At 35.5% G+C, this 21,891-nt stretch overlaps 3 protein-coding genes across 7 annotated transcripts; 1 reads left to right on the forward strand and 2 right to left on the reverse strand.

Moving 5' to 3' along the window:
- Nucleotides 1-74: 74 nt before the first annotated feature.
- Nucleotides 75-5,421, reverse strand: LOC137951403 (deSI-like protein At4g17486). Of its 2 annotated transcripts, none has more exons than XM_068798035.1 (4): nucleotides 5,074-5,421; nucleotides 3,798-4,076; nucleotides 1,947-2,234; nucleotides 75-1,123 (listed from the first exon to the last, which is right to left on the reverse strand). In XM_068798035.1, exons 2-4 carry the CDS (start codon nucleotides 4,006-4,008, stop codon nucleotides 870-872), a joined length of 753 nt encoding a protein of 250 aa, XP_068654136.1. In that variant the 5' UTR covers nucleotides 4,009-4,076; nucleotides 5,074-5,421; the 3' UTR covers nucleotides 75-869. The 2 variants fall into 2 exon arrangements, with proteins under 2 accessions (XP_068654136.1, XP_068654135.1); XM_068798034.1 differs by having other exon boundaries at nucleotides 76-1,123; nucleotides 3,798-4,101.
- A 6,350-nt stretch (nucleotides 5,422-11,771) lies between these two features.
- On the forward strand, nucleotides 11,772-16,257 carry LOC137951428 (serine/threonine/tyrosine-protein kinase HT1-like). Its single transcript, XM_068798077.1, has 6 exons — nucleotides 11,772-12,256; nucleotides 13,120-13,252; nucleotides 13,745-13,940; nucleotides 14,494-14,618; nucleotides 14,719-14,871; nucleotides 15,297-16,257. The coding sequence occupies exons 1-6, from the start codon at nucleotides 12,012-12,014 to the stop codon at nucleotides 15,636-15,638; spliced, it is 1,194 nt and encodes a 397-aa protein (XP_068654178.1). The 5' UTR covers nucleotides 11,772-12,011; the 3' UTR covers nucleotides 15,639-16,257.
- Nucleotides 16,258-16,570: 313 nt separating this feature from the next.
- Nucleotides 16,571-21,569, reverse strand: LOC137951517 (pentatricopeptide repeat-containing protein At1g22960, mitochondrial). 4 transcript variants are annotated; one of them, XM_068798218.1, is made up of 4 exons: nucleotides 20,888-21,569; nucleotides 18,270-20,790; nucleotides 18,093-18,201; nucleotides 16,571-16,784 (listed from the first exon to the last, which is right to left on the reverse strand). In XM_068798218.1, the coding sequence occupies exon 2, from the start codon at nucleotides 20,620-20,622 to the stop codon at nucleotides 18,355-18,357; it is 2,268 nt and encodes a 755-aa protein (XP_068654319.1). In that variant the 5' UTR covers nucleotides 20,623-20,790; nucleotides 20,888-21,569; the 3' UTR covers nucleotides 16,571-16,784; nucleotides 18,093-18,201; nucleotides 18,270-18,354. The 4 variants fall into 4 exon arrangements, with proteins under 4 accessions (XP_068654319.1, XP_068654321.1, XP_068654318.1 ...); XM_068798220.1 differs by lacking the exon at nucleotides 18,093-18,201; XM_068798217.1 differs by having other exon boundaries at nucleotides 18,093-20,790.
- Between the last annotated feature and the right edge of the window lie 322 nt (nucleotides 21,570-21,891).

Genomic DNA, 21,891 nt, shown 5'->3' on the forward strand with positions numbered 1-21,891 from the left:
AGAAAAAACTTATTCAGGCCAAATTATATGTATTGAGCATAATAACAGACCAGACTGCATGTAGAAAAGCTTGCTGTCTCATTTCCTCAAAGTTCATCTTTCCCCATCAATCAGCATCAAATTCAACAATTCCTTCTACTCTGATTTGCTTAATTCTTACTGTTTATTGCTTTGGTTTCCCACTTAACTCACAGCATAAGCTTTCTTTAATCATTGCCCATAATGCCAGTTCACAAGTTCCAGGCAAGTGGCTGGAGCATGAGTTGTCCCCATTTCATAAGAGGCTAGCTTTTGCGTGCTGGCAGCACATTCTTCCCAATTCTCTCCTTCTTGTTCCAGACAATCACATCTCTGAGAACATTTAGCCCAAAAATGGAGAATTCTTTTCTTTCTTCCATGATCACCTATGGTTCTTTCTTTCCCCAGTTTGTTTTTGGAATCGGGGAAGGAGATATTCAGACGCATCTCAGTTGTCACAAGGCAGAAGATTTTGCTTTAGAATTGAAATGGAAGTCCATGGAAGAAATTCGAGAACACACACACATAGGAAATATCTGATGAAGTTAAACTGGTTCTTCACCTGCTATGGAAACAAGACAGTTTTGAACAACATAAATTGTGAGTTACAGAGGCACTGGGAATCACCCCACCAGCTCAAAAAGATAACATACTTCAAGCCCCCTAATATTGACAAAAAGGGTTTCAGCCAACGGATTGGCCTTATCCTTCCGTTGTGGACTCCTGTAGTACGGCGCAAAAGCTCCGGAAAGACTGCAAGAGCTACTCAGTTTGTTCAGAGAATGTTATAATGGAACTTTTGAAACCCATTTTGTGAATCCAGCAGCAGAATGTAGGGACCCCTTTTACTGTCACCTTTCTTTCAGGGAGGTGGTAGTGTTTGACCTCCTCAACTCCCATGGTGGGAGGAAGCCTTTTAGTGGAGAGTGCAACAAGAGGGAGGAAGTGGATAATTGCTTCTGTCGCATCGAGATGGAAGATAGGCAGCTGAAAGCACTTCTCAATCTTCTTTTCTCACCCTCATCAGGTTGGTTGGTGTAGTCTGGTTCATGCCTCACAGCAGACACTTGGAGTGCCTCAGGCAGAAGGCAGCTGCAGAGTGAACCTAAAAAGCGAGGAGTAAACCATTGTCCATTGATCAAGTAATAAGTGATCTTGCTGAACAAGATATGAAATCATGACAAGTATAAACAACCATGTGTGACAGCACAAAGAGTTATGTCGGAAAAAATGGATGGTTTAAGTGCAGGGGTAGAAGTCTTCAGGATAGCGAAAATCCAAGACATCTCTGACATAACATCACATAACACCATTTTATATAAAGGACGTATCATTTCGCCCCTGTAAACCAAGATGTCTCATCTGATATTTGAGATATCTCCCCGAGACACGTACCCCTGGTTAAATAGATAAAACATAAACAACCATGCACAACAACAAATAGAATTGTTTTCAGAGAAAGTAGAAACTCATTAGCCCTGGCCTCAAGTTCGGGATATAACAAGACTATTGAGACTAGTGCCTACAAATTCTAATTTCTATTAATGCGTGGACCGCCTTGCATAAAGTAAATTGATCTTTCAGTTAGTGTGATCAAAACATAGCACAACTAAATCAACTAGGCAAGACACCAAGATGCAAACACAAGATTAAGAGCACCTCTATCTCAGAGAATTGGATAAGCCTAGATACAAAGAAAACAAAATCAGAGAGGTAGCTAATATCAATTATGGCAGATCCGATGACATCACAAACAGGCCACTAGAATTTTCGAACACCCAAGAAGTTACAAAATTCCACTTCCTATTGATGTCGTACTAAATGAAGCCATAAGAAAATCATTTTAATCCTCCTAAAAACTAAGACACAAGGATGTGAATTTCAAAAGCTACAGGCACAAATTTTTTAGCTGAGTTAATGAGAATTACCTATTCTGGCAAGCCGATTCACCCATTTTGGGATTTGGTTTCCAGTCAACCTGTAGCAGATATCCTTGCAGAAGTGATTGCAGTTCTTCACAATCAGGTGGTAGGTATCGCCATTGTAGTTTACAGAGTGGCGCTCCATGAAATCCCTGACCTGAACTGGGTCCAAGCAAGTTGTCCCCAAGAATATTGACTTCCTAAACTTGAAACCAGGGCACTGTCGAGGCTCCACCTCAAAAACTCCACTTGTTGAGTAATCGTGAGCACCAAAGGCATATTCTACACCATGAACTGTATAGGCACCAAACAACATAATTTTGCATCAAGTAAACATATTATAAAGGAATTTTATTAACTAATAGACAACAATTTACCTTAAAAAAACTAAAAAAGTCTAACATAATAAAAATGTCTAGCTGACGATCTAGCCAGGGGAAGAAGAAACAATCACATCAAGTTTCTCTTTACAATATATAGGAATGAAAGTTAGCAACTGAAGCAGCACAATTATGACCGAGAGATAGAATTGCTCACATCATATTGGAACTCTAGCATAATTATGACACTTCCTTCCATAAAATTTCTGAATGCAAATGTCATTATGAATCCTGACTTTGTCACACCACATGACACAATATGCACTTGAAATCATTCAAAAATTAGGTGAAGAAGCTTTTGCAGAGTATTTTCATCCAGTTGATCAGGAGTTCTCCTATAAAGCTGAGGCCCGTGAGTTGCCTCTTTCCTATATGATGACCACGATATGAACACGGTGTACATCATAAAATGTGACATGAGTATGCACCCACGTTTTTGCGATTTCAGCCAACAAAAGTTTGTCATTTCAAGAAAACTGGCAACTATTAGCCAACATTTTTGCACTGAAACAGACTAGATTATTGCAGCTAATATGGATGGCAACCTCCATTTCTTAGAAGATTACACAGCCTTCATGTGTTTAACCTTCTACCAAAGTACCATGAGTTCAGAAATACTTCAACAGTATCCAGGACCATTTTTTCTGTATTTTTTTCCCTTGGAGAAGGGCGCAGGGAGCAACTTCTTGGATAAATTTTTACTAACACTAAACACTGATTCACTAAATATAAGCTTAGTTCACTTCTTAAAACGAAAATCAAACTCCTTGCCAGACTATTCTATAGTGTTTGCCTCCGTGACCTTCAAACTTTATTCTATCATTTGCTTTTTAAGCCTTTTTTGTTTTCACCTTCACAAGAAATGACAAAAGCAGCAATCTGTCCACCTGTGCCTTTAAATATCTTATCTTATTAGAGCAGAAAACTGATCTCCTTGTAGATATCATATTGTGACGATGCAATCAACTTCTGGGAGGTCTTGTTAGTAGATTTAAATTAATTAAGTTCTAGGATGAGTCAGTAAGTTGTTACATGCTCTGTATGAAATTTCAAAAGAGGCCAGTTTTTAAATCATCATTTACTTGCCGAGGAATTTTCAGTAAAATTACTTTCCTAACAAATTAACACCCATAAATCAATCGCAGAGTTCAGCTTCTCATGGTGATGGATAAAGATCATTACTCAAGGCTTTTATGTGTGATAGAAACACTCATTTCTACAGAAAAATTAAAAACTCTATTACCAGATGAAACTACAAAATATAGATACCGAGGAACTTACCCCCCTATAACTAAGAATGCAAAAATACCCTGATATCAAATATCAGTTGCCTCATTTTTACCTTCCAATAGACCTTCCTAACTACAGAGTAAACCAATTAAGGAGCAACACTACCAGAAAATAAGGCAAAAAAAAAAACTCATAATGTCCTACTGGATTAAGAATGATACCCAATAAAGCAAAGCTATCAGTGTACCTTCAACTCCTGAATGAAATATCCCGAAACCTGCCCAATACATGTAGCCATTCATTGGGGTCAAGTCATAGACATTTAGATAAACTGGTGCATTTCCAGTAGTCAGCCCCGTGGAGCGTACTTTAGAGAACATGCAGAATCGAGTAGCAGATTTTCCCTTCAGGCGGAGGGGAACAATAGAGTTCCACCCCTTCTTTGATCCAGTTTTCATGTTTTCTTCCTTTTAAGGAAGAAAATGTGGATTTATTACTCCCTCTTTCCAGCCTGGCCACAACGATCCTGTATAAGATGGTAAGTTAATTACCTGAAATACAGATATAAGGAACACAAATTAGAAGATCCACTATGAAGACATGAAAATTGCAGCTTACATCTAAAAAATCCCAGTCAGTGTTAAATTCACTTATAAAGTAGGATATTATTATAAAAAAAAGCAATGGGAGGAAGATTTCAAGCATCGGAGCATTTGCTGTTCTTCAAAAATGACTAAAAAATGAAAATTAGTAAGTGAATAGCAATTGCAGGGGAAGAAAGCCATAAGAAAATAATTGACTAAGTGGAATAAAATTACAAATATTCACAGAAATTTTATTTTATCAAAAGTCAACAAAGGCTGCAATTTTCCGAATGTAATCACCAGAGGAACCTGAAACATTTGACTTCTAGGTGCAAGCTCTGTCAACGAAAATCAGACTCCATCAAATCATGGAATTTCAATGCGGAAAGTTTAGAGGAAATGAAAAAAAAACGAATCACAAGAAGATGATTTCAAAAGAACAACACAAAAATCTTCTCCCACAAAGAATCCTCTTCAGTGGGTACGACAGGTTGAGCTCCCAAGGAAACGCACTTCCTTATTTCAACGGAGAAAAGGTAAGTCATTACATGCAAGATGCAGGTTTGCAGAGATGAAGTGTCATAACCAAAATACGGACCTCACAAAAAACAGAAAAGAAATAAGTAAAACTCACTGTAAAATATTGATTATGAAGACAAAAATTCAAGTGCCGACAAGCCAAAGAATTGCTGGAATCCCATTATAAGAATTCAGAGAATGTCCAAAAAGGGACGAAGCAGAACAAATTGAGAACCACGGATTTTTTTTTTGTTCGCAGTGCAAGCAGTAATTTACTCTGTACAGACACATATCTCAAACATAAAAAAAAAAACAAAAAAAAAACAAAAAACCCAGGAAACCATAGTCAAAAATAAAGAAAAAAATCATAAAAACTCTTCAATAAGTATAAAAACAAACCCAACATACAATGAAACTTACCTGTGTTCAATGTCTCATCTCAGAACTTTAAGAGCAAGAAAACTTCTCCACAGACCACGGAACAAAGCCATCAAGCGCTAAACCAGAAAACCCACCTAAACGGAGTTCCTCAGCCTCATTTTCCAAGCCTGCAAGACCCCAGAACTCACCAAAGAAGAACCCAACCACCATTCAAAAAAAAAACCAAAAATCTTCAGAAATTAATGAGAACAGCACAGAAAAAAAAAGCTCCATTTCCTCCCTTCCTTTCTCCTCCCATGCCAGTGCTACCACCTTCTCTCTCCTCGGTTTTCCTTTCAGTTTAGCACAATTTAATATTCCTGATTTGAATTTGTTTAATCATATTTCGGGAATCTCACCTGTTGTAAACAAGATGCAAGGATCTCCTTTTCGGTAAAGTATTGCTTTTTCCTCTTTCCCACATCTATCCCTCACTTTTTATAATTGACTCAAAAATCCTCTCTTCAGTGAAAGAGAATACTTAGGAGCCGAAACATCAAATGACGAAACTACCCTTCGTAAATACGAATTTCTTCGCCTTTGCAGCGGCTGTCCGGGGACCGGGAAATGCGGTCGCTGTCCGTTCCAGAAAAACAGGCCCAACCCTTTTACAGCTTTCTCTGTCAAGTGGGCCCCATATTTTTCAAGCCAGAGATTAAACTGGACTTATTTTTTTGAGAAAATGTAGGCCCATGCATATGTGGGTGCACAATATATACTCAAATATAGCTGTAACAATTTTTAGATACATATTGAATACCTTAAATACCCCTATATATATATATATATATAAACTCTTTCTTTAAGGCAAAATTTGATATTATATAAAAAATATTTTATAAGTATTCGCGAGGATTGGACTGAGTCCACCTTGTATAAAAAAGGCAGGCCGCATTAATTTTGATGATAACAAAAAACCTGTCTAGAGGAAGTGGTGGGACTTCCTAAGCTCGAGTTTATTACCTATAATCATGAGTTAATCTTCATATTGGTTATAAAATTATATAATAATCTCAAGTGATTAGTGTTGGAGAAGGCAATAATGTCTCATGAATCTTGAGAGTGGAAAAATGAATAATTTTTTATATTGTTTTAGGGGTGATATCAACATCAAGGGAATTAAATATGAAAGGGGTATTTTATTATATTTATTATTGGTTTTAGTAGATTATAATAATTTTTAATAATTATGAAATTGGAAATTACAAACTATGGAAAATCATTATTTTTTTATTTATGCATTTTTCTTTTTCTTTTTTACATATGGCAAGTAATAATAGGTAATTTTTCTTATTAAAAAATTTGGAATATTATTTTTTGGAAAAAATAATGTTGATAATTGAAATAAATAAAGGATACCCATATGGAACATATTTATGAGAGAGGAACCCTCATTTAATGAGTACCAACTAATTTATTTTATTTTATTTTATTTATTTCCCCTCTTGTGTAGTGAGGATATATTTTCATAAAAAATGAAAGAAATATTTTGATGTTTTATTATATGTTTTATGATTTTAACTAGCGGATATCTAGTGTGATACAGTTGTACGATTTGCATCAACAGATTTAGGGGGTTTAAGGTTTAGGGTTTAAGATATGCCAAAACCAGAGATGCTAAAGGAGAAGACAGGGATAGTCTAGGTTTGTTTTTCACCACATTAGTCTTCAAGACTGTATTATAACCCGTAAGAAAGTATTTGAGGAAAAGAAAAAATTTCACAAAAACCGAAATAAATCTTATTTGGTTGTTGTTTTTAAAATAAAATTTGATATTCAATCGCTTTAAAAAAAAAGGTAAACTAATCGTAAATAAAGATATTTTCAAATGAAGGTTGAAGTGGGTTATGAGAGATTACAAAGATACAAAATGGATACGAGGATACAATTGAATTTGTAATTTTATAACGAACTTTTGCAAGGACAGGTTTTGAGTTAAACTCAAAAATAAAAGTCGGGTTTTAAAAAAATTGCCTTGAATCTAACCCATGTCCGCCCTTGATAGGGGTATTTGTTAGACTAGATGTCTAATAATAATAAAATAAACATCATAGAAATAGATATTAAATCCTCCATAATTTTCCTTATTATGAGAGCCATATATATATCATAAAATTGAAATAAGAAGAATAAAGAGTCTTTCATCTTGAAGAATGGAAATCTATAAATTCCTCCATAGTCTTACAAGTAAGGTTAAGGCTATTTGCACACCCAGTTTGGCTGAACAGGAGCAAACTTATAACTTATAAACGAAGCCCTACAATTCAAATATGGGTTATGTCGTAACCTTCCAAATGCATCACTTAAAAAAAAAAAAACCCTCTTAATGTAACTAGCCCAATTAGATCCATTTATCTCAGGCTTGAATGGCATGTATAGGTGTGTGAGCGTTGTCGTTTAAGCAATAAGGCAAAATGAAGATGCATTTAATGAGAAAAATAATAAAAAGGGCATGAGATGCTATGTAGATTGGACATTGTATTTTGAAACCAATTACTCTATCCATCCATGTTGATGGTCATATGGGAATTTTTAATTAATTTTAATAATAAAATAGAAGTAATAGCACTATTGTAAATATAATGGAGTGTAGATATTTCTTAAATAAGAAAACAAAGTTAGGACCATTTTGGCTCCATTTCCCTATTTATATATACAATTAAGCCTGTCAAATAATAAATGAACAAATAATTAAAATAAAATATCTTTGATAAATATTTAAGTACTAAAAAATTATAAAACAACATTGAGAACATATCGACAAAATATAATTATTTATATTTTTAATCATGTTTTACCAAATATATTACAAAATTAAATGATTATCTATAATTAAACTCGATATGAACTCTATATAACATGAATGAAGCTGTAGATTTTTTCAAAATTAACTTTAAGCGTTGAGGTTAGTCTTTTCCGATCAAACGGGAATAACAAATAGCAACCATTAACAAAATATATGTTTTTGATTCATATTACACATTTTCATGTCATTGGAAGGTATCTAACCTCAATTTTATGAGTATTATTATTTATTTTTATATATAATTTTAAGGGCTCTCTCTCTCTCTCTCTCTAACTCGTGCTCCTCCGCTCCTATTATTTTCCACACGAGCAAAGGAGTAATCCTCATTTCCATGCAAAAATCAGCTTGACTCATACTCAATTAAATCTCATACCGATTTGGGCTTCGAGAAGGTCATCAAGATTAACTTAGAATTGAATTGTCTTAGCCAAGTCAATTTGGATTTTTAGTTTTATTCTAATGTTTACTTGTATATTCAGTAGAGGAATTCCATCCATTTGTTCTTAGTTACACTTCAAATTCATTGTGTGATTAAAATCTGCATTCCAAAGACTGCTTTTATCTTCTCAACTACTTCCCTTATCATTTAGTAGTAAGATTCATTCTCTTTTCAAACAATAATATACACCCATTACCTGTATTCCAACAAGTTGGAAAACATAATGTTTCCATCACAATTATCTGGAGAAGACATCTCAACCTCCTTGCAATTAAAAAAATATATTTTTTTTTTTAAATATAAAATTTGGTTATTTCTTAACATGGTAGGTATTAATATCTTTATGGATACCTTGTCTTCTACCCTCTACCCAATCTTGTCGCTTATTTTTTTATCGGTTATTATTCACTTGTCAAACCTGTCTAGTTTTTTTAAGGTGGTGAATATACGAGGTACGATTGGCTAATCTTGTGGGTTGCATAGGACAAAGGTATAATGAATGAGAATTATTTACGTGAAAATAATGTATGGTATTCACTTGCCCCTGTGATTAGATGGACTAGAACATGGGAGCGAGCAAATCCCATTTCAAAATAAAATAGTACACAAATATATACAGACAAAATTACTATTATTTTAGGGTTTTGTCGGATTTAACTTGTAATCATATATAAAACCCATTTTTAGTCAATCATGTAACTTAAGCTAACTCCATGGCTAAGTCTAGTCAAAGAAGGGTGACAGTCAAACTTGTAAGCTAAGGTAGAAGAAAATCATGCCACAAAAGGGACCCCATTTCACAAGTGTTATCAGAATCATTTGTTGACATCCAGGTAAACCTAATCCCTTTTGCCTCACTTGCCAAGCAAAGGATGCTACTTGACTATATAATATAAGGGACAAGGGTTGACATGGCCCTAAAAGAACGACTACCGTTACTTTTAGAGTCACGTTTCTTAAAATGGGTCAAAACTCGATTAACAAAACTCTCCACCGACATGAAGACACGAGGAGAAAGAAGAGAAAAACATTATGATTGACCCAAAAGAGCATAAAAGTGTTCACTAGTGATGTGAATTAGAAGATCTTAAGTTGATTTCATGGAACGTAGTAGTTACCTTCATGAAAATTATTGTAACAATAGTTGGGGGCCACATAATTAATTTTGTCTAGTTTGTCTAGAAAGAGACACAACATTGAAGATTTGTTCCAAAAAAGATGATCTAAGCTTTCAAGATAAATTATTGTGACTATATGTTTTGATAAACTAATGTTAATTTTATCATAGTCAGGATAAATAATAAATAATTAGATTGTACTCCAAGAAACAATCAAAATACAAATAAAAATTTCTGAATGTTTATGAAGATTTTAATAAATTTTTATGTCGTGATGAGTCATTCTTTAACTACTATGTTATTGGGTTTTTTATTTTTTTAAATCAAACTTCTATAGATTTCAAGTTGTAAGTATTTTGTATCGATCAAGTTTTGAAAATCAAAATATAAGATCCAATACCTTTACAATTTCTTAAAATATATTATGTGTATACTACAACATGTCACAAAAGCCTCGAGTTTATAAGATACCGCCTGTCTTTGAAACTGGCGGACATATCGATTTTCCAAGATGTTCGGAATATAATGTCCTATATTATTATTATTATTTAAATAAAAAATATTATCTTGCCCATTAAAATTTTGAAATATTTTAATAAAACATTTACCCTTGTTAATCGAAGTGGTAACATCTCGAACTCTAAAAACAAAAGAATGAGAAAAGGATTTTGATCATGTAGTGGGAGACAAGGGGAGTCTAATCTAAGGATGGTACGTGCATGAGAAAAAAAAATAAAAAAAAATTGGGGACGTGACTTTCTAGGGTGGCATGTTGGGTTGTACCTTTCTTTCTCTTTTTAACTTTCCTTGACCAATGACCACTTCAACGCCACCGACATCTCGTTTGCACGTATTTCTCCCACGTGCCGCCGCCACCTCACGCCCCCGGCCCCTCCTTGCACGTGACTTATTCTCTTATTTTTTAAATGTATTTTAATTATTAATTTAAAATTTTGTAGTGTTATACCTGATTCTTGAGGTATATTCCTTTATATTAGGGCTATTAATAGATTCAAATAAAACCTAATATTTATTATTATTTTTATTTTAGTAAAATTTAATAATGTTTAAATTTGTATTTTAAATATTTTTATTATTGAAATTCAGATCCGAATATTATCCAAGTCTAAATACTCTTTGAAGAGATCGGATTTGGGTATCCGATATCAAATTGTTTCTTGAATATCTAAATTTTGATTATTTGTATCTCCAAAATCGAATCAGATTTGAAATTCTACGACTCGAAGGGGACTAGTTCATATTTCCTTATAATTGAATTCTTCAAACACGATATTTGGTATTGAATGGAGACTTTCAAATTATTACGTGATAATCGATATATAAAATATATCGGAGTTGTATTAAGTATAAGCATGATAAAATTGATAAATAATTTTATAAATATTAAGTCGGACACTTCAAAATATTATAAATACTGCTCAATACACAATAATAATTTATCAATAGAGCAATATAATTATAGCTGATGAGTATTATATTACGACGCTAAAATCTAATGTTTAGATTGTTGACAAAATGTCGAGCCAATAGATAATAAATATATTAAAATTTAATAAATAATAATAATAGTCTTATATACTATTTACTTCATTATATTTACGATAATACCATTATCTCCATTTTCCCAAATAAACACAAAAACTAATGAAAAAATATTAAATAAATATAGAATCAAAATAAATTAGTTTTAAATGGTTAAATTAAAAATTGGATGCACTTCAATTTATAGACTTAGGCATTGGCAATTTTATTTTACTATTTACTTCATTATATTTACGATAATACCATTATCTCCATTTTCCCAAATAAACACAAAAACTAATGAAAAAATAATAAATAAATATAGAATCAAAATAAATTAGTTTTAAATGGTTAAATTAAAAATTGGATGCACTTCAATTTATAGACTTAGGCATTGGCAATTTTATTTCCTAAAGAAGGATCCACAGTAAGAAGGGCCCACAGAATGGCCCTACTATGGGCCGTGGTAGGCCCACCAGAACTTAGCCCGTAGCTTTCAAAAACAATTCCGAAAAAAAGAAAGAAAGATTTCTTGCTTAATTACGACCTTTTTTTTATGAGATAAGCGCGAGATTTAAAATTTAAAACAGGAGGAGACTCCCATGAAATAAACTAATATTGTTTACTATACTACATAATTGCCATCAAGTTACGACAGGCACGAGAAAGACCAGGGAGAGTGATGGATAGTTTTGTAAATATAATGATAATTGATGGTATGAAAGTTTCATTGATCCTAGAACTTCTAGAAGCTGAGTTCCTGTTCGTACGTCAAACAGTCTCTTCACCGTCTCTCTCTCTCCTCTGATCTCAGAGTCAACTGCTCTCTCGCTCTCTCTTTCTCTCTCTACTCTTTTACTCAAATTTGAAGAAATGAAAACCCCAAAGGACCTTCGAAAAGCGTTCAAACACGCATTTTCTCTATAAAAGCCCTCATTCGAGTGGTTGCCCAATTCCCTTCTCGGTATTGTGTCTGCTCTAGCTTCTGTGGTCGTCTTCTCGATGCAAGAAAACCCTAAACAAAGAGGGAGAGATGGCGGACAAGTGGGTTTCCGGCAAGGAAGCTTGTGTTAATCTCTCTCGTGTGAATCCCGACGATGGGAAAGGAATTGGTGGCGAAGGAAGTGGGGACGTGGATGATCGAACTGAGCTTGAGGACATGATCATTGCTCAAGGCGAGGAGCAAAAGATCGAGGAGAAGTGGCTCATCAATCCAAATGTTATCTTACTTGGCCCAAAGATTGGCGAGGGCGGTCATGCGAAAGTCTACGAGGGCATGTAATGTTTCTTCACTTTCGTTTGGCTTCTGGGAGTTGTTGGTACTGAATTTGGATCGTTGTTGCTCTCGGTCGATTGAATTATGGTGATATTGAAGTTGCTTTTAGTGTTCTTTTGTTTTCTTTGAAATGGAGGTCTGTTTGGCTGTGATTCAGGTTTTCTTTTGTTGTTTGTTCTGTTTTTGGTCCGAGGATGAACTGCTGGGAGCAGTAATTGAGTGAAACTCCTGTTTCTCTCTTTTGCTTCTTTTATGTACCTTTTCGTTTTTATTAAATGGATCAATTGCATTATTTATTTGTTATATTACTTACGTGCATGCATTTCTTTTGTTGATTTTTTGGTCCCACCAGTTTTTTTTTTTTTTTTAGCTCTATTGTGCTCTCTTTCTTGTTTCTGTTCAATTCTTTTTGTTCCGGGAGACTAGACATAAATAAATGGATAAGAGGAGGGATTTGAAGATCTTGAAATCATTGAAAGCTTTGCCTATTTTTTTATGCTCTTCCCTGTTGGTGAATACATTTTCCACAGTGACAATCATCTTCTTGCCTAGAGGTCTGTTTTTGTATTTCTTTCTGGCGTGTTAAATTCGAGGATTTTGAGTTTGTGACCCAGTCTTCTCTCTAGATGTAAAGATCAGTGTACATGGAAAACTGGGTGACTAATCTCTGTCAAACAGAAAAAAGAAACCCATCATGTGTCTAAAGTTCATGCCCTTTTACTTAGGCCCTACTGAGGATTTCTTTTTGTTACTCTTATTGTTTACAGTTGTTGACTGTTGCTGGAATAGAAGTGCATTAGTTGCTTGTTTTATCTGTATAGTATTCAGTCCTAATGATTTATTATTTGCAAATAATCTTTTCCAGTTACAAGTCCTCCAGTGTTGCTGTCAAGATAATTCAGGCTGGATTAACAGAGGAAGAGCATGCAAAGCGCAGGAAGCGGTTTATGAGAGAGGTTGTTATGCTATCTCGGGTGCAGCATGAAAATTTAGTGAAGGTATTGTTGTAGCTTTTTTGATTTGTAAGAGAGAGAAACCTCTTTATGCTACAATTCCAACGGACCTCTGTGATTTGGAATTGTCAAGATTCCAAGTAATCTTCCTTATACATTCCAGTCATGCTTACTATTCTCTCAGCCTCCATCTTTTACTTCTATAGTCTCACTGAATTCCAAGACAAATTTCTATTCCTTTTCTTCACTTATCAGTTTAGTCAATACCCTTCTTCCTGCTCACACTACGTACACTTTTGCCAGTTCTTGGCTGTTTCTTTAGACGGGAGGGTAAAAAAATAGGAAATAATAACTGTTTGGGATCACTTACATTATGTCTTTGAGAACTCCTTTTTAGTCTGAAAATATATTGATTTTTAGCCATGGTTTATCCTTCTCCTGGTCTACTTGGTGCTATTTCTGTCTCTGCTAATAATATTGCTCTACAACAACTTAGAAAGGCATCAGAACACATGCTGATCTATTACTTTAAAACAGTTGATTGGTGTTTGCATGGAGCCAGCTATGGTGATTGTGACGGAGTATTTGAAGGGTGGTTCACTTAAAAAGTTTCTGAGAGCATTGCGCCCAAATCATCTGGATCTACACCTTTCTGTGCGTTTTGCTTTGGACATTTCACGAGGCATGGAATCCTTGCATGCAAATGGTATCATTCACAGGGACTTGAAACCTGGTACGTTTTATGCGAACATTGTCTTTTTCTTGGGTTAATACAAGGTTAGAAACTTTAAATGGACAATTTTGGGATTTTTATGAGATGCTCTCAATTCCTTACCTTTGTTTTTTGCGGTTTCTTTACAATCTAGGAGACTTAGGTTAAAAGGCTTTTATTCATTTCTTTTTTCTTTGAAATATGCAACCAATTATGATGGACTGGTGATTGCTACTTTTGAAGCATATGTTATTTCACCAAACTGACCAATTAATTATAGCAGTTTGACAGTCTGTGGCAACTACAAGCTACACTTTTGTGCTGAGTTTTGGGTCTGTAGTTCAGTAAATTAGACTCATGTCCAATCTACTTGTGACTTTGGGAAAATTTAGTTTCTTCAGTTTTTTTTTTTCTCTTGCTTCGGGATGGACATGTTGCAAATGTTATTAAGAAAAGAAACTCTAGATTCCCTTAGTTACAAAAAAGATCATTTAAAATAGGTTACCAGCATGTATATTTATCATCTGTTTTGTATTTTAAATGTGTGCTTGGCTTATATATTTGTCTTGTACAGATAATTTGCTTTTAACTGAAGACAAGAATAAACTAAAACTTGCGGACTTTGGGTTAGCAAGGGAGGAAACAGTGACTGAAATGATGACTGCTGAGACTGGTACTTACAGATGGATGGCTCCCGAGGTACCATAGTCTCTCTGATCTGTTTCTTGTTACAAAAACATTTATGCAGTGTGACTGGGCTATTTCTTGTTTTCTCAACTGTGTCCCCTATTTAAATCAGTTGTACAGCACTGTGACACTGAAGGAGAAGAAACACTACACCCATAAGGTTGACATTTATAGCTTTGCGATTGTTTTGTGGGAATTAATCACTAATCGTACACCATTCGAAGGGATGTCAAACCTGCAGGCAGCGTATGCCTCTGCATTCAAGGTACGATCATGTTCTATCTTTTGCTTATGTTTCGTTTTTATGCATATACTTGGACCACCTTGTGAAATCCATCTATGATAATTCAGTTTATCAAAAATGTTTCTAATTTTTTAAGTGTATGAAAAGAATACAGTTGCGTGCAGTGTCAATAAAGAGCATGAGAATTCTTGTTATGTCAAAAATTTATGAGCATTCTTTCTATATAGCATTTCATTTTAGAAACATGTGGAGTCTGTTTTACAGTTTTTCATTTCAGAATTGTCTAGAACCTGTTTTATGTTTCTGTTAAACTAACAGTGCCATACAAAAAGGAAAACGTGCCGAAGCCTTTTGATTTGTGAAGTGGTGCAGAGCTGGCTACCAGCCTGCTCTTGTACAGGTGTATATCTGTATCTCCTTTGATAGTCGTTTAACTTGTTAAACAGAAATCAAGACCACCCTTGGACAATATTCCAAAAGATCTTGGCACACTCCTGGATGGATGTTGGGCAGAAGATCCACTAATGCGGCCTGAGTTTCGGGAGATCAGTGGGATGCTCTCCAGCTTCTTAGCCACTCTGCAGGTACCTAGTTCAGTTCGATCAACACAAACCACACCTCCTGCAAAAGTTGAAATGGGACAGTGCAGCACCAGCAGCAGTTATCCGTTGGCTGCAGATTCCCCAGGGACCCGTCATTTGATGGGTGGCACGTCCAGAGGGGAGGAGGGTGCTGATGATAACAGTAAAAGCAACATGTTTGGTTGCTTCGACAACTGTTTTTCATAGTGGGTCCTGGAACTGGAGGTGAATGAGATCTTGAAACTTGTACCATATATATCCATTTTAGTTGGAGAGTGAGTAGCTGGAAAGGATGCTCACTTCAGACAGAAGGCTTATAGAGGAAGAGCAAATAGGGCAAACTTGCAACTACATATGGGTTGCAGCTCAAAGATTGAGAGAAGCATTTTGTTTCTGGGGAAAAATGCTGCATAATATTCCATCAATCCAGTGCAGTCTTCATGTTTTCGACCATCTACATAAGATCACTGTACAATTTGTTCGTGTACAGACAGAAATGGACCAGTGATGATTCTTTTTACGCAGCAAAGAAGATTTTGTATGGTGGATGGAGGCATACCACGTAATGGTGGTCTTTCTACATCACATAATAGGCTATTCTGATGTTCAATTGGTTCGTCTCCATCTCCTGGGATTTGAAACTACAAGAGCTGAAACTTGAACAATTGTAGCAGGTACATGTAATTAGGCAAATACAGGTTTAAGAATTTTTTTGCTATGCAGAAGTACAGGTTAAGGTCATGGCGATATATTTCTGTCGCTGTGTTTGACATTTTTGATAAATAAATGATTGATTTCTCAGTTCCCAGTTTAATGAAATAGCACGAAACGGAACAGGATATTTCCAGTAGCATCGAGGGAGATGGACAGCTTCAATGGATTTGTGCATGTAAGCTGAGACGTGGTTTCATTCCATCAAACGGCAATAAAACAAGCCAAGCAGATGCTATCGGATTGAACAATCACCAATTTTTTTGGGATTCACTAGTGCGAAACTAAAACTTGAATTAACTTAGTCATATTCTGAATCATTTTACCTTGAAAAGATTTTTCAGCACTTTCTGGTTAGGATTGTGTACAATTTGTGTGAAAATGAATCTATCAATTTTTTTTTCAATATATTTATTGAAATGAACCAGAGCAGGTTTAGCCACTGATATGATCACTCTCCAGATTTGACAACATTTTGTTCACTGCAGCATTAGCCACTGATATGTTCACTGCAGAATAATCTACTCCAGTTCTCTATTTCCTTATTCTCCTCTTTGCGTGATGCTTCATCCGTTAGCCTTAGTTTCAAGTTGACAAACCTTATATGACAGAAGAGGCAGTGCATTCTGAGGATTCTCGATTCTGCCAAAATAAGGCACCAAAAATTAATTTCTCAAGACTAGTATGCAAGAACAAAAACAGGGAAATGCATTCGATTGATTCGTGCTTAGGTGAATGTAACGGGCATGATCCTCCTGGCATATATGCATTATGAGGCAGTATCATAAAAAATGATTTCAAAACCATGTTGGATAATTTGGTGAAATCTTCTTCTCTGTTCTAAGAATGCAATTGGAGCTAGAGTTTCAGAATTAAAAATACTAATGGGTAAAACTGCTTTAACAAAAGAATGAATCGAGTCTAATTATGAACTAAACTTTGCCAAGGGCGTGATCTACATCAAAATAAAGATATACTCTCTATGCCTATAAAAGGTCTTCTTTAACATAGAAATAACAATTTTGCTATGGAATAAAGCTCTAGTTTTCTGTTTTCTCTTGAAAAAAGTTGTTCTTTATTTTTTTCTATATTTGCTATTTTTCTTAATAGCTACAGAAACCCTACTTTTTGTCCTTCGAGTTTTATCCATTAAACTTGAATTCATATTGTAGTTTTCGTAGTTGTTGCTGAAATCTAAAGCAAGGGATATCAAAATCACTAGATATCAAAACTGATATCTACAATACCCATCACTAGACATCAAAACCGATGTCAAAACCGATATCAAAACCGATATCAAAATCTTCCAACATTCTTGTCTGTGCACTAGCAATATGGTATTTTTATATACATCTCCTGACTCTGCCAATGATTTACAATATCCAACACTAGATGACACATGTACACTTGTAAGGGAGAATTAAGATCATTCGTAACAGTAGGTGACCACCAACTGTACCTAGTTACCTTCTTAACTGGTGGAAGAAATCAAAACCTATTCCAATCTGAAAAGCTAAGTGAAGCCCTTATTGAACATTTACAATACTAATTTATATCCTTAATTTTCTACTTAGTGCAGTGATTCTTTCTTTTTCTTTACGTCTACTGACCAGTACAAGGTCTCTGGATGATGATATCAAGAGCAGGGCACAACTATCACAGCAAAATGAACTTCATAATACAGATCAACTTAAAACTACTATGAGATGCAATATTTTCTAAATTTAGGTAACTATAGTCCTAAAAAATCATAAATCAAAATCTTACAGAAGCAACCAAATTACAAGACCAACGCTGAATTGGAAAGTACCACAGTGAAACTGTAACGCCCAGTTTTAATCCAGTAAAAACCAATTGACGTATATTTTTATATTTCTATTATATAGAAAAGAAAAATCACCTAAACCATAACTTCAATAACGATCAGTACATAAAGAAATGGTAAATTACCTGAATATCCTTACCCAAGGGATTCCTCAATAACTTTTTTTTATCTTCTTCCCTTAAATTTACAGCAAATGATTGCCCCAAGGCTGTGTACACAGTCCAAAGACAGAACCTACAAAGGATACTAATAACATAAATCCTGTGACTTTAGAGAGAGAGAGAGAGAGAGAGAGCATTTACCAGTTTGACAGTGCAATAAAGATGGGACTGGCTGATTAGCAGCGGAAAAGAATATCATTGCCAAGATGTCCATTTTTCCTAACATTTAACCACCTTCAGTTTCATTCTCAAGACATTTAACCATGTGACCCTTGTTCACTTCCTCAAAGTGCTTAAACAAAGCATAACATGTGCAAGAATCCGGCTGAATGTCTCTCTCAAACATCTGACTGTACAATCTCAATGCTTCATCCCATCTGTCCATTTTGCAGTTTAAGTTTATCAGCAATGTGTAAGTGTACTTGTTAGGAGATAAACCCTTCTCATTCATCTCATAAAAGAGCTTATAAGCTTCTTCTATGTTACCATTCTGGCACAAACCATTAATAAGGGCATTGTATGTGATTGTATTTGGTAAAATGGTCTTTTCTAACATTTCCGAGAAGAAACTAAATGCAGATTCTAACCTCCCTTTCATTGCATGTGCATGGATTAAAACTGTGTAAGTCACCACAGAAGGCGATACACCTCTAGTTAGCATTTCACAAAAGACATTCTTGGCTTCTTGGAGATAGCCCTTCTTACAGTATGCATTAATTATGCAAGTGTATGTTACACAATCAGGATGAAACCCCTGGCGGTCCATTTGGAGAAACAGATTTTTAGCCTTACCAAGATCTCCTAACTTGAAATACCCATCAATTAAAACATTATATATAACTACATTAGGCCAGAATCCTTTTGCAATCATCTCTTCTCGCAGTAAAAGGAAGGTTTCTGTTGTACCAGCAAGCTTCAACTCCCCGACCATCCGAGTGGTGTATGCAAAACAATCTGGTTCCAAACCTGAGGTCACCATGTCATTAAAAAATGCCTTAGCCATCACTAAATTACTCATCTTGATGCACCCATTTACAAGAGTAGTATATGTAAACACATCAGGGGCCAAACCAACATCCACCATTTCTTCTTTGATCTTGTTGGCTCCATCCAAGTCACCCACTCTACATAGACCGTGAACAAGTGTATTATAAGTGACAACTGTGGGACTGAGACAATTCCTTTTCAACTCGTTGAATAAACCAAATGCCTCTTCCATGTTGCATTGCCTACAATACCCATAAATCAGGGTATTATATGAAAATATATCAGGTACAAATTTCATTTTCACCAAATTATGAAACCATTCTCTTGCTTCAACCATCTTACCCAACTTGCAGAGTCCATTAATAAAAGCATTATATGTTGAAACTGTTGGCAGTAATTTTGATTCGACCTCATACAACAATTCCAAAGCTTTACTGATATCACCTTTTCTACAATATCCATCAATAAGTGGATTATACGTGTATGCTGACACTTTAAGCCCTGAATTCAACATCTTCGCAGTCAAATCCTTCGCTCTACTCAATTTCCCATTCTCTGATAGCCGGCTAATCAATACATTGTATGTAATTTCATTTGGCTCACACCCTTTCTCTTGCATTTCAAATAACAAGTCTTGTGCTTCTGGAATCTTTCCCTCTCTATAGAAACAATCAAACATTGTATTGAAGGTCACAACACTTGGTCGGACTCCACATGTCATCATTGTCGAATAAACCTCTCTTACCTTTAATAACAAACCCTCATCTCGTACAATTTTTAAAAGTCTGTTGCAATTTTTCACGTCAAGAGAGACCTGACTTTTTGCCATTGCATAAAAGGTCTTCATTGCATGATCAACCATTTTGTTTTTTGTGTAAATCTGCAACATCAGATTAAGGATCTTTTGCAATTGCTCCAAACCCATGTTCAGGGGCCCATTTATCAGAACATCAACAATACCATGCAAATTCAAATAAATAACCCTTTCCAGGACAGAATAGGCTGGTCTCAAGAGGTTATTCACGGAGAGGATTTCAAGAATGGCACAGAATGCAAGTTCTGAGCGAGAGAACCCAGTTTGACGATCAGCCCAACGGAAGAAGCGTAAGGCTGTCAAGGGTTTTTCTTGAAGAGATTCTAGGACCTCCAAAAAGAGATTCAAATCCAAAATTACTTGTCTGAAAATCTTCGATGGTTTGTATTCAGAAGTGAAAGCCCAGGGATTCCTATCCAGGGTTTTGCATACCAGGTTCCCAAAATAGACTCCTGATAAGATGGGCTTTTGCCCCAGATTGTTATGGTAGTACAAGCCTAACTTTGGGAACCTCTTTTCAGTCACAAGGAATGGTTTTTTGTCAAGGACGTCAGAGAAGAAGCTTACCTGGGAAACTGGTAAGAGAGGAGAATTCACCAGAGAACGGATGCTGACTGGAAATTGCCTTGAAAAACCAAGACCCAGAATACGTAGATAGAGAGGGGGCCATAATAGAGGGGCGTGGAGCAACATCAACTTGGTTTGGGAACCACAGAACAGACCAGCTACTCAACTGAGAGTAGAACTTGCCATCCCAGCCTCCTTGGTGGAAAGAGTTATAGTGCGCATAGCACAGGGGCACAAAGACAGCCCTCTCGACTCTCAGTTACGAGTGCCCACTGTTGGGCCACCTCGGATTCGCTGGAAACATGCCAAAATTTTTATTTTGTACAACAAATCAAAGGTCCCTATGAAACTGGAAAAAGAAAGAAAATTATGATTATTTAACAGAACTTACCTCATCAAAGTGGAAATCAATTGTGGAGATCACTACACGATTTCTGGCGAGTATTAAGTGGGCGTATTCAAATTTAATTCTAGGGTAAAACCAACCAAATCAAAATCCCTCTTCCACTAACCAAGCCATACCAAACAAAAACAGCAAATCCCAGAGGCCAAAAAATATGACATTTATGTTAGGAAGATCTTTAAGCGTCTCCAATACATCCAACCTTAAGGATCAGAACCGTAGGGGCGGCCAAAATCGATGTAGGTGGCCAGGTGTTCTAAATAGAATGCTTGTATCGGTGGCGCCGGCAGTTGAGCAATCTCTCGCTCTAAAAAAATAATGTAAAGCAGTAGTCTCAAATCCCACCAAGCAAAATCTAAACATTTGGAAAGATGGCAGTAAGAGGAAGGGTCGTGCCTAACTTCTGAAAGCAGATGAATGTAATATTTGTAACACCCATTTTGAAGAAACGCGAAAAGAGTGATGGACAAACCCGAGAAGGACGAAAGCCAAATGACGGAAGGGTTTTTGCGCGGAAGGAGTTCGGGAATATCCATTAGAGGGGGGTTAAATGGGGTAGTGCCCCCCCTGTTTCCTTCATTTCCGCCGCTCTGCTTGGTGCTTGGTTTTTCTGCTCTTATTGCTCTCCTGCGTTTGGTTTCGATCGCCCACAATCAGGTACTTTTTTCCGTTTTCTTTTTTCTTGTTTTCTGCTGTGATTTCTGTTTCCTGATATTACACCGAACCGTTGATCGATCCTTTTCCTGATTCTACAGTAATTCTTTCCCTCCTTTTAGACAATTCCATGTTTATTATTTCATTTTTCTTCTGCTTTTTTTAATCTTATTTGTATATAAATAATTCATAATTATCTCAGTCTTTATTTTATACTCTTTATACTTTGTACTTCTTCACTAAATGGAATTTTAATTATTTTCATCCTTTATTAATATTTAATATTACTTTTTCAAACTATTTATTTTTCCTTGATTGGTTTAAAAAAATTAATTATT

This window comes from Aristolochia californica, unplaced genomic scaffold (assembly GCF_029961685.1).
Source record: "Aristolochia californica isolate CCGP_79_NKW_82.1479 unplaced genomic scaffold, dmAriCali1.0.hap1 SCAF_15, whole genome shotgun sequence".
Classification (NCBI taxonomy): Eukaryota; Viridiplantae; Streptophyta; class Magnoliopsida; order Piperales; family Aristolochiaceae; genus Aristolochia; species Aristolochia californica.

What these genes read in the sequence shown, in the direction of transcription:
- LOC137951428 (XM_068798077.1), top strand. Translation starts at nt 12,012, where the DNA reads ATGGCGGACAAGTGGGTTTCCGGCAAGGAAGCTTGTGTTAATCTCTCT. An exon ending in TCACAGGGACTTGAAACCTG is followed by an intron (nt 13,941 to 14,493) that starts GTACGTTTTATG and finishes TGTCTTGTACAG; the next exon opens with ATAATTTGCTTTTAACTGAA. An exon ending in CGTATGCCTCTGCATTCAAG is followed by an intron (nt 14,872 to 15,296) that starts GTACGATCATGT and finishes CTTGTTAAACAG; the next exon opens with AAATCAAGACCACCCTTGGA.
- LOC137951403 (XM_068798035.1), bottom strand. Translation starts at nt 4,008, where the DNA reads ATGAAAACTGGATCAAAGAAGGGGTGGAACTCTATTGTTCCCCTCCGC. An exon ending in ATTTCATTCAGGAGTTGAAG is followed by an intron (nt 2,235 to 3,797) that starts GTACACTGATAG and finishes GTGCCTATACAG; the next exon opens with TTCATGGTGTAGAATATGCC. An exon ending in GAATCGGCTTGCCAGAATAG is followed by an intron (nt 1,124 to 1,946) that starts GTAATTCTCATT and finishes CTCGCTTTTTAG; the next exon opens with GTTCACTCTGCAGCTGCCTT.
- LOC137951517 (XM_068798220.1), bottom strand. Translation starts at nt 20,622, where the DNA reads ATGTTGCTCCACGCCCCTCTATTATGGCCCCCTCTCTATCTACGTATT.